The sequence below is a fragment of the Lathyrus oleraceus genome, chromosome 6 (assembly GCF_024323335.1).
Source record: "Lathyrus oleraceus cultivar Zhongwan6 chromosome 6, CAAS_Psat_ZW6_1.0, whole genome shotgun sequence".
In the NCBI taxonomy this organism is placed as follows: Eukaryota; Viridiplantae; Streptophyta; class Magnoliopsida; order Fabales; family Fabaceae; genus Lathyrus; species Lathyrus oleraceus.
In genome coordinates, this window is record NC_066584.1 from 90,139,916 (window position 1) to 90,152,743 (window position 12,828).

Here is a 12,828-nt window from a genome sequence, read left to right on the forward strand (position 1 = left end):
TAGTCAAACTAGGGTTTCCAAGACAAATCACCCTCAAACTCTGGAAGAAAACTTGATCAATATAACATGTAGAGATCATGGATGTTCATATATGATGTTCATAATCATTCTTGAATCAATTCTTGGTTGTTTTCTTTGTTCATGAGGGTCTCAAACCCTAGATGTGAACTTGATGAATCAATGAGATCATGCCCTTCCTACAAAAGAGTTAGGCAAATGCAAAGACATATTTTAGGTATTTTAGTTAGTAAAAAATATATACAAGTATGTTATAATCACAAAATGCTTGGTGATCTCTCCCAAAACAAACCCAATGAAAGAGGGGTAAGGAGGATGCCAAGACATGATCCCAATGCTGATGCTTATGATGAAATTGCAAGAGGGAAGTTAGGGTCAAAATTGGGGTCTTACAACTGCCCTTATTTAAGGACATTCTAACTGAGGAGGTGAAGGTTAAAATCTTCGGCTTAACTCAGGAGAATGGGCTTAAATAACAACATATAGAAACAAATTTTTGTCCCTAAGAGACCTCAGGATGCATATGACATGAATGCAAAAGTTAATGCTCTGTGGGGATATATTTCCACAAAGGAAAAAGAAATCAGAGAGACCGAAAGTCCGTAGGAGTATAATGCATTCCGTGAGGAAAACTCGTTGGGGAGACAAAGAGTCTCGGGGGAAAAAGGAGTTATGCGTAGGCCAGACTATGATTCAAAACTACTGGGGGACTAGAGCGATTCTACACAAAATGGAAAGACTCAGCCAGGGAAACAAAAACACATGTAGGGGATATGAATAAGTCAGGATAAAACTGAGGTACTCGACTCGTGCAGGGGAAAGTGATTTCACTAAGGAAATGCGCACTCAACTCAATTGGGGAGAAATAAACTTCAACACAGGAGGATCAAAAATTTATTATCTACTACCTGTTACTGGGTAAGGAGATAATAAAGATCTGTCAGAGAGACCATCCGTCATCGATTAGGATGAACATATCAAGGATGACTCGATGAGGATCGCCAGAAGGGAGTATTCATTACCGGTTACTGGGTAAGAATAGCCTTGTTGGGGACAAATACGAAAAAATAGGATTTACAACTACCAGTTACTGGGCATAAGACCAAGGGTGAGAGTATCTGTCATCGGTTAGGATGAACATACAAAGGATAAACTCAACAGGGAAGAAAATCCGTCACTGGTTAAGGTGAACAAATCAAGGATAGACTTGCCTGGAAAATGTCAAGGAGGATACCCGTCATCGGTTAGGATGAACATATCAAGGATAAACCAACTGAACAAAAGGGTAGGAAGTACATCTATCGAAATCTGGATAGAAAACCATCGGAGAGAAAATCCGTCATTGATTAGGATGAACATATCAAGGATTATCTTTGTGAGGGGACAAAGTAGGATTTATAACTACCAATTACTGGGTAGAATACCGCCAAGATAAGGAAATTCGTCATCGGCTAAGATGAACATATCAAGGATTAACTCTTTGAGGAACAATGTAGGGATTACAACTACCTTTGTATTGAGTAAAATACCGAGGAAGAGAATATCCGTCACTAGTTAAAGTGAGCATATCAAGGATAAACTCCTGAGGGGGAAGGAAAGATACCCGTCACCTGGTTAAGATGAACATATCAAGGATATACTTTCTGGGGACTCCACTAAGGAGAAAAAGGGTTCTTTTGCCGGGTATTGGGAAAGAAGTAACAAATTGCAAACTAAGAAGAATATTACCAGTTACTGGGTAATAGACTCTTAGGGGACCAAAATATCTATCTAGGTAAGAGCTAGAAAGAAGCGATCAATCAAAACTCAACACATTGAGGACATAACTCAATTGGGGTAATTACATACAGAAAATCTACTGGAGAGGAAACTGAAATAACAACCATCCATGAGGAAACAAACTCAGTAGGGAAACAGAGAAAGGTTAAAGTCTTTCTACTTAAGGGGCTGACACTTTACAATTGAAGAAGGACAGACACCAAATTTAGTATGGGGATAAAGTGCCGCCATAATAGAGAATGAGAATCTCAAACAAATCAAATATGCAGGATATGTAAATCATAAAATTATATGAATGTATATGTATATATGATGATTATGCTGACAAAACGATCACAAAGGAAACAAAGGCGTCACAAAGAAATTGAATCACCGGTACAATCCTTGGTCAATCCATAAAATATGGAGACAACTGTCGGAGAACAGAGAGATTAACATCCGAAATGGACAAACCCTAGCTGAGGGCGGAGGATATCTGCTGAGGATAGAACATCCAATTTGTGGGGAAGTTTAGGTCAACACCATAAAACAATGGGAGACAACCCTATAGAGAAAATAAATCAACAAAAGCTGCTCAGAAACCAGGAGGATAAATCTGACTGGGAGCAAAGATCAATGGCAACTGGTGGGGACACCAAAACAATCTATTGGGGAAGATCGACCATCTCTGAAGATCAATCCTGCTGAGGAAATACAAACTTCGCTAGGGAAGGTAGAAACTCTGTCGGGGAAAACAACATGCCGTAGGGTATCTGAATTTATCAACTCAGCTGAAGATGAGTAAAGGAAATCCAATGAGGATCAAACAATCCATCGGGAACCGAATCAATACAAACGTCTAGGGATACGTGAAGAGTTAACTACTTGGGGAACCACAATGTTTCACACTTAAGGACTTGTTATTTATTGAAACGTTGTTGATATTCCTTTTACTTGCTTTGGAAAAGTTCTTGCTTTTATATTTTAAAGAAAACTTGATTTTGATTTAAAAATTTAAATTCAAAACGATCATACTAAAATTTAAAACTATTGGATGAAGTAAATAAGAGTATAATCAATTGGATAAAAGCTCAACTTTATTTAATGGAATGGTAGTGTGTAAATGACAAGACTCCATGGATTTTACAAAGTTGAAAATGGTAAGTTACATGGAAGAGGGTTACATTGAATACAAATGATCCTTAACCCCTCTACCAAATCTTGATATCCACTGTGCTCTTGACCGTTGTTGGGGTGATGAACTGATGTCAACCCTTGTGCTCAAACAAGTCTTCAAAATCACTAAAGGTTAGCAGAATGCAGTTACTTGCCATAGTCCCTAATTTTTGCATAAGTTTTCCCAAGGTGGGGTACTCAACTTATTGGGAAATCATTTCTGTTTTATGTCTCTAATTTTTGCCTGGATCGCCCTTTCAGGTTTTCAATCCACCGAGACGCTCATTTTTGCCTAAGCCGCCCTTTCGGGTTTTCAACTCAGCGAGCTATTCTTTTCTTTTTTAGGCGAAGTATTTCTTGACTGCATCTGCATTCACAGGACGAGTGAACTCTTCACCATCCATAGTTGTAAGAATCAATGCACCGCCTGAAAAGGCTTTCTTGACAACATATGGACCATGATAATTAGGGGTCCATTTTCCTCTGGAATCTGGCTTGAATGTCAAAATCTTCTTGAGCACAAGGTCACCTTCTCTGAATACTCGAGGTTTGATTTTCTTATCAAAAGCTTTCTTCATTCTTTGCTGATATAACTGAACATGACACATGGAAGTCAATCTCTTCTCTACGGGGAGTATTACTACCATACCATACACAAGAGAGAAAGGGGTTTCCCCTGTTGAAGTGCGGAAGGATGTACGATACCCATGTAAACCAAATGGGAGCATATCATGCCAATCATTATACGTGACAACCATCTTCTGGATAATCTTCTTGATGTTCTTATTCGCAGCTTCAACAGCCCCATTCAAAAGTGTTGGAGGAACATGGATCTTATCAGCATAAATTTGACACTTGTGGCATTTCTTCACAAATTTGCAACAGTCAGATTCCATTGTCATCCAATAGTAACCGGCTCACAACATTTTCTTCACCATTGCATGTCCCTTGGAATGAGTATCAAAGGAACCTTCATGCACTTCAGTCATCAACAAGTCTACTTCATGTCTATCCATGCATTTGAGAAAAACCATGTCGATGTTTCTCTTGTATAGTATATCACTATTTAAGTAGAAATTACCGTCTAATCTTCTCAAAGTCTTCTTATCTTTCAAAGATGCCCCAGGCGGGTAAATCTGACTTTGGAGGAAACATTTGATATCGTAGTACCACGACTTCTCGTTTTTGATCTCTTCAACAACAAACACATGAGCTGGCCTATCAAGATGCATCACAGATAAATTGGGAACTTCATTCCAACATTTCACTACAATCATTGATGCCAATGTTGCAAGAGCATCTGCCATCCGATTTTCATCTCGAGGGATATGATGAAACTCAACCTTTATAAAGAAAGTTGAAATCCTCCTCGCATAATCTCTATATGGTATCAAACCGGGTTGATTTGTCTCCCATTTTCCTTTGATCTAATTCACAACCAAAGCCAAATCACCAAAGACATCCAAATACTTGATTCTGAGATTCATGGCCTCTTCAAGCCCCATGATGCAAGCTTCATATTCTGCCATGTTGTTTGTACACTTGAAAGTCAATCTAGTTGTAAATGGTAGATGCGTGCCTTGAGAAGTAATAAGCACTGCCTCAATTCCATTTCCATATTGATTAACAGCTCCATCAAATACCATGCCCCATTGGGAACTAGGCTCTGGCCCTTCTTCAAGCAATGGTTCATCATAATCTTTCATTTTCAAGTACAAAGTCTCTTCATCAGGGAAGTCATACTGCACTGACTGGTAATCTTCAATTGGTTGGTGAGCCAAATGGTCAGCCAAGATACTACTTTTAATTGCTTTCTGAGATCAGTATTCGATATCATACTCTAATAACAAGATCTACCAACGGGCAATCCTCCCAGTTAAAGCATGCTTCTCAAATATATACTTGATTGGATCCATTTTGGATATCAACCAAGTGGTATGATTCAACATGTATTGGCACAGACGCTTAGCAGCCCAAGCCAATGCGCAACAAGTCTTCTCAAGCATTAAATGCCGAGTCCCACAGTCGGTGAATTTCTTACTGAGGTAGTAAATTGCAAGTTCTTTCTTCCCAGACTCATCTTGCTGACCAAGAACATAACCCATACTATCTTCTAGCACAGTTAAATACATGATCAACGGTCTTCCTTCAACAGGGGGAGACAAAATCGGCGGCTCAAGCAGATATTCTTTGATACTGTCAAATGCTTTCTTGTAATCTTCGGTCCAATCACAAGATTGATCTTTCCGAAGAAGCTTGAATATAGGCGCACATGTGGCAGTCATGTGGGAAATGAATCTGAATATATAATTCAAGCGGCCGAGAAAACCTCTGACTTGCTTCTCAGTTTTGGGCGCAGGCATCTCTTGTATTGCTTTGACCTTTGGAGGATCAACTTCAATACCCTTCTCGCTGACAATAAAGCCCAACAACTTACCAGAACGAACACCAAAAGTACACTTTTTGGGATTCAAGCAGAGTTTATACTTCCTCAAACACTGGAATAGCTTCAACAAATGCTCAACATGTTCCTCTTCATCAATTGATTTAGCAATCATGTCATCGACATAAACTTTAATCTCTTTATGCATCATATCATGAATAAGAGTAGTCATTGCTCTCTGGTAAGTTGCACCAACATTCTTTAGACCGAAAGGCATCACTCTATAACAAAATGTTCCCTAGGGTGTAATGAATGTGGTCTTCTCCATATCTGTGGGTGCCATATTAATCTAATTATATCCGGAAAAACCACCCATAAACAAAAAGACTTTGAATTTAGCAGTATTGTCTACCAATCTTGACACAGTCGAGACCCAATCTTGACTTCCTTCACATCATCTTCGGAACCCAAGTTGACTAGGTCAATCTACTCTTCAAACGGCTGAATAATCTTTTCATCTTGCTCAAGAAGACGAGACAATTCCTCACTCACTTCTTTGTCAATTTCCTCCTCGGCTTCAAACACAGGGAACTCAAAATTTGGAGAAGGAGAAGGATCATTGTATTCAATGGGGTTAGGAACCAACCTGCATAATGATTTGATATTTTGATTTTAGAGAAGTGAATTTGTGACCAAATATTATGCAGATGGACAATTATTTTGTTTATTTATGTTTTTTGTGATTACCATTTTCAGAATAAAGCAAAAAGTAATAATAAACATCAAAGATGTGGATGAATATAATTAATTTTATTGATGATCAATTTAAAATGCCCAAACAATGTTCACTTCTCCCTTAGGCATAGGAGAAGGATTTTAAAATCTAAAGCAATTACTTAGATCGATGCAAAATAACAGGAATATCAATGGCAATCCAATTGTTGCATGTCCCTCCATGCGTCACAAAGTTGGTGCAGTCTTCCTTTTCACTATCCTCTAGCACAGCAGCTAAGTGTTGTTCATTGCCCTGAATGAACCCTCCGCTACGGAAGCTAAGTTGCATCTCTTCAGATCTAATAGCTGACGAGCCCTTATGGAACCCTAAACCAGTTTTACCTTTGTTCTCGGAGACCTCTACCACACGCCCACACTGATCAACAAGACCTTCTTCAACAATCTTCTGAGCATCTTTCAGAAAGGACATAGGTTCCCCAACTCTCTTATTAGTAGCAATAGATAAGGCTTGGAATGAAGTTCCAACCTCATCCTCAGCTTCCACATACGAGAAAGATGACAGATGGCTAACCAACAGCGCCTTCTCTCCTCCCACAATCACTAGCTTGCCATTATTGACAAATTTGACCTTCTGGTGCAGAGTGGAGGTAACAGACCCTGCCTCATGAATCCATGGACTTCCCAATAAACAGATGTAGGTCGGGTGGATATCCATTACTTGGAAAGTAATCTGAAAATCACTCGGACTTATCTTAACTAGAAAGTCCACTTCACCAATACCCGTCTTGCGCGAGCCATCAAAATCTTTGACAATCACCCCACTATATCTCATGGGAACTCCTTGGTAAGATAACTTTGACAATGTTGACTTCGGAAGCACATTGAGTGATGAACCGGTGTCAACTAGCTTATTTGACAAAGCATCTTCCTTACATTTCATTGAAATATGCAAGGCCTGGTTATGATTTCTTCCCTCCTCAGGGAGTTCTTCATCGTAGAAGCTCAGATTTTTGCATGAAGTGATGTTGGCCACAATGTGATCAAATTGATCCACAGTAACATCCTGCTCCACATACGCTTGTTCAAGGACTCTCTGTAGTGCTTCTCTGTGCGCTTCAGAATTCAAAAGCAGAGACAACACTGAAATCTTCGAGGGGGTCTGGAGCAGCTGCTCAACCATATTAAATTCACTCCTTTTCATCAGTTGGAGTACCTCATCATCATCATTGGTTTTCAAATTGCTGGATTCACCAGACTTATTATTTGAACAACCAACCAGATCTACATTAGGTATCTCCACCTTCTTTCCAACAATTGTTTCCTCTTTATTCTCCGGGAACACCCATCCAAAAACTTGACCACTGCAGGTCACCTTTGTTATATCAGCAATGCTCAACACTAAACTGGTCGTAGGCAATGGGACCTCTTGACCATTCTCTAACATCGTAGCATTATACTGGTATGGTACAGCCTTATCGGATGCATACGAGACTGGGCCCGCTAACCGTATTACCAACGGCGATACTGATCTTTGATTGGCATTCTCATTGCTGCTGCTATCATACTGAATTACCAACCGCTCTTGTTGCTTGAAAACGGGCATTATGACATTGACATCGTCATCTACATGACGGGATTGAACAATCTGAATCATGCCTTCATCCATCAGACGCTGGATGTCCCTTTTCACCACAACACACCCTTTTGGGTTCACGCTACAAACAACACAACCATCATGGTCATGTTCACAGTCACTCACCAAACATATATCTTTGTGCATCTGCACCAAAGATCTTCGGATAAACCGGACATCAAAAACTTTGAACTCACCAGGACAACCATCCATCATATTTACTAAGGTGTTCCCATGAGCGGGCAAAAGGTTAGCCTTCATATTAGGTGCGTGGTCCTCAAAGGACACCATACCATTCTTCATAAACTTTTGCACCTGATACTTCAACGGATAACAGTTTTCTATATCATGCCCAGGTGCACCCTGATGAAAAGCACAACGAAGCTCGGGTTTATACCACCAAGGAAGTGGCTCTGGAATCTGCGGTGGGTTCCTCGGTTGAATCAAGTTTTTGAGGACTAATGATGGGTACAGTTCTGCATATGACATAGGGATCGGGTCAAAAGAGACCTTCTTCCTCTCGAAATTCTGTTATTGATAATGATTGTTGTTGGTATTGTTGTTGTTGTAGGTGTTCGTTCTTTGTTGCGGTTGTTGTTGTTGTTGTTGACGTTGATTTTGATATTGATGTTGTAGTTGTTGTTGAATTGGTGTTGTTTGCTGATTAGAAAATACTGGAATAATGGAAGATACTTGATGATGATGATGTTGACGGGGTGGTGGATTTCTTCTTGCTGGTTGATGCCTCATCTTTTGACAAACGTCCTTCACGGACCCCTCTTCTAGTCTCATCCTCATGTTTACCATTTCGGTAAAATCATTGGGGGCACTGGCGATCATACGTTCATAATAAAATGAACTCAGGGTTTTCAGGAATATTTTTGTCATCTCTTTCTCCTCCAAAGGAGGAGTGATCTGGGCAGCCAACTCCCTCCATCGATGCGCATATTCCTTGAATGTCTCCTTGTCTTTCTGAGACATAGACCTTAATTGGTCTCTGTCTGGCGCCATATCCACATTGTATTTATACTGCTTCATGAAAGCCTCTCCTAGATCATTGAAAGTGCGGATGCTTGCACTATCTAACCCCATATACCAACGGGGTGCAGCACCTGTCAGGCTATCCTCACTACAACAAAAATGGGTTTAGGAAACAACGAAAAACCGCCCCTTAAAGGTATAAAACCGTTGCTTAATGCTTTAGGCAACGGTTTATCAAGCGTGGAATAAACATTCGTTGCTTATTCCATTAGAGCACAGTTTTTTGATTTCTACCTACGGATTCTGAACACCATCGCCTTAAATATCAACGTCCACGATTTTAGTTGAACTTTTAAGCTGCGGGTTTTCAAGTAGCAACATAAAATAATTATCCCCAAAACATGTGAAAAGGCAATGGTTATTAATAACCAACAGATGTAAACCGTAGCTTAATCTATAATTTCATTTACACAACACACATAACCGCGCTTAAAACAAAGGAATATACTACGGTTTTTGATAAGCAACGCATAAAAAGCGTTGTCTATCGATTGAAAAACAAATCACATTTATATATTTGATTGGACTTTGAAAGATATAATTAGTATAAAATTTTCCTGTTGTGCACTTTAGACTTTGAAAGATATAATTAGTATAGAATTTTCCTGTTCATTTATATGGTGATACATATGTGATCATACACCTTCACATTATTCTAATAGATTATTTTTCAATATTATTATAAGAAGCACATTTATAAATTGAAAACATATATAAATATGAAGTATTAATAAGATGAAGTGTAATCAACTCTTTGAAATGCAAAAAGTACAAATATTTTCAAAATAAATCCAAGCAATATAAGTTATAGCTAGTTGGCTTATGTAACTCCATAAAACAAAACATAATCGTCAATATTTAAATCAATGGCGGTATTTATCATATTCATTGTGTTGAGGTTCATGAGAATCATCATCTTGAAAATTATCATATTGAAGATCATTATCATCTTGATCATATTGAAGATCATCATCATCTTGATCATATTGAAGATCATCATCATCTTGATTATATTGAAGATTATCGTCATCTTGAAGATGATCATCTTGTTCATCTTGAGGATCATCTTTGTTTCTAACCTATAAATATGAAGAATTTCTTTTATATATTATTCAATAACAAAGTTAGAATAATCAAAGCGGCATATGCAAGGCTTCAAATGACTCAACATCCATGCAATAATGATTCAATTCAAACAATTGATAGTTATATATTACTCACTAACGAGGTTTGCACGCTTAGAATTCAAACTCGAATCTATGAAATTTATACATGAATCTTACCATCTAAACCAATATACAATGATAATTTTTAAAAAACATAATGAAAATGTGCATGGTAACATATACTCACAATGTTCAACCTAGCTAGCATGAATATATACTAACTTAATGAGTAATTTAGAAAACTAACACCGCATATTTAAAAAATTAAACAACTATAAAATAACAACTCAACACTTAATAATATAAATGTGATTTTTATCAATGTCAATTATAGTACCTTTTGATGAGTAAGAGCATATGTTGATGTCGATGAGTGTGGTGTTGGAATATTATCATTGTGCAAAGTTTCTCTCATCTTATCATCTACTTCCTCTTCACTTAAATGTGGATTTTGTTGCATATACATGCTTTTCAAAAGTGCCTCCATTGCTCCCATCTTTTGCGCCATGTCAGAAATCTTACCATCATATTGCATTTTCATTAAAGAAATTTCTTCATTTTTTTCAACAATGATGGTGTGACAGTTCTTCCATAACATCTCACTCTACCGGGCTTTTCTTTCCCAAACAATGATTGAAATGCTTGTGTTCCAGCTTCAACTGAGTTTTCAATAGATTCTTGAAGTTTATCCTAATATTTTAAATTATTAGTTTTGAACAAAATTAAAAACCACATGTGTATTTATAATGAATGTTATAATTTAACTTACAATAGCAAATTGGGTTTCCCCATCCACTTGTTTTCCCTTGCGACTTTTTTGAGTTTCAATAAACATTTCAGCTTGAGTGACTTCTTCTCCATCCTTTTTTGCTCTCTACATGATTATTCATATATTAAAAAAATACTACTTAATAAGAGATTGAAAAAACAACTTATTCTATTGATAATCACACACAAATATCATACCAATTTTGCACGAATTCTAGCAAAATTTATTGGTCCTACACGATGCATAAACTTTTGCTTGCTCCTATTACCTGCATTCTTTTTACTAATATCCTACAATACATAAAATAGTTCACCAAGTAGAATCAATGTTACATGTAAAGAAATTGAATTAGTTCGTTGAGTAGTAAGTATTTAATAAAGATAGTATGAAAATGTGCACAATAATGTCTAAGCAGAAATTATGCTAATATGGGGCTGCAATTGTGTTTCATTATGTCTATATTGTCTTTACTACTAAACATAATTAGAAATTATCTAACTAGAAAATATGTTAAATATGCAAAGAAATTTAACTGTGTTTCATACTGTTCGAAACTATGCACATAAGAAAAAGTCATGCATCTTATTCCATATTAGTTGAAATGAAGCAAAACTTTATCCAACAAGTATATACACACACATAGATATTAATCAGCACATCAATGTTAATTATAGATAGTGTATGATTTTCAAATCATTTTGTTTAAAAAAAAAAGAAAATAATTGACCAACCAACCAACCAAAAGATGAAAATTGATATGTTATGATATTGTATAACTATGGTGCATCTTTGATATACCCCTTTTGTTTTTCCATTCTAATATTTTAATTGAACATTTTTCTTACTATATTGAATGCAAAATAAATAACTTACCTGAACATGATTATCTTTCCAATACACTAACAATTTCTTGAAATGATATTCAAATATACTCTTTGAACGGTTCTTTAATCTTTCCTTCATACTAGAGTACTTTAGGAAATGATCTCTCTTGCTAGAGTATTTGTGCCGTCTCCAAGCATCATTTATTCGAGAAAATACTGCTTTTTTTCCTCTCTAAGGAATGTTGAACTTCGTCTGCAAAAATAAAACAATATTTGTCATCAATTGTAGATAAATATTTGATCATTTAAAAAATATGAAATTTTACTTTGCATACATTAATATATTTACAAATACGATCATAGGTCTACCAAATATTTGATCATTTAAAAAATATGAAAGTTGATCATTCAAAAAATATGAAATTTTACTTTTCATACATTAATAATAGGTCTACCACTGTATGCAAATCAAACGTTTATATATTCTATGGACAATGATGTTCTATTTTCATTCATTCATGTAGTATCCTAGATTCCAAATTTGTACTATATCTTCTAAGTTCTTCTAATTGTGCTTCAAATCATGATTACTTTTCACTGGGTGTTTTTGTCTGTAATAAACAATTCGTGTAAATTCTTCTAATTGAGTATTTTATTTCTCACTTTCATAATCTTGCATTTTCTTAAATTGTTCAAACGTCAACTTCTTTTAATTTTTTTCTATTGATTTTATTCTTCAAATATTTTATAAAATTTTATTTAGAGAATTATTTTAATTTTTTCTTATTTGAGTTGATAAATTAAAAAGTATTATTTTTTTATTCTCTTCGGAGAATTAATTGAATTTTTCCTTAATTAAAAAATTATTTTGATTGGTCAAATGTGGGCAACAAATTTTTAGAAAATTTATGAAATAATTTGGACAATAGATCTACCACTGTTTGCTACCACTGTTGGCCATGGCACCTATCATCCCCTTATAATAGATCTACCACTGTTTGCTAATAATAATAATATGTTTACATCTTTTGTGAGGTTATTTGCCAATAGTAATAAAGTGTAATATAATATATTTCCTCCTGGACTTTCTCCTCGAATTCCAAATTCCTCTCATATCTTAACACATATTTGACATGAATAAGTAATTCTTGTTTATTATTAAAATAATGAAAAAAATTATTACTCTCAAGATTAGTGCAACATGTCTGATCAACAGGAAATCAAATTAAGCTATACTTGATTATTATTGTATCGGCAATTAGGGTTAACAGTACCTGCTTAAGGAATCCTCATACAAAGATATATGCATTGTTCCAAACTGCATG

General features: G+C 36.2%; 1 protein-coding gene across 1 annotated transcript; it reads right to left on the reverse strand.

Moving 5' to 3' along the window:
* Positions 1-9,607: 9,607 nt before the first annotated feature.
* Positions 9,608-11,642, reverse strand: LOC127094162 (nonsense-mediated mRNA decay protein 2-like). The gene is made up of 7 exons (XM_051033024.1): positions 11,553-11,642; positions 10,877-10,969; positions 10,680-10,784; positions 10,514-10,600; positions 10,248-10,427; positions 10,028-10,030; positions 9,608-9,823 (listed from the first exon to the last, which is right to left on the reverse strand). Exons 1-7 carry the CDS (start codon positions 11,640-11,642, stop codon positions 9,608-9,610), a joined length of 774 nt encoding a protein of 257 aa, XP_050888981.1.
* Between the last annotated feature and the right edge of the window lie 1,186 nt (positions 11,643-12,828).

Excerpts from the sequence above, each read along its gene's own strand:
- LOC127094162 (XM_051033024.1), bottom strand. The coding sequence starts at position 11,642 with ATGAAGGAAAGATTAAAGAACCGTTCAAAGAGTATATTTGAATATCAT. Across the intron at positions 10,601-10,679 it reads GGGAAACCCAATTTGCTATT|GATAAACTTCAAGAATCTAT; the intron begins GTAAGTTAAATT and ends TTAAAATATTAG. Across the intron at positions 10,428-10,513 it reads GGAAAGAAAAGCCCGGTAGA|ATTTCTGACATGGCGCAAAA; the intron begins GTGAGATGTTAT and ends TATGATGGTAAG.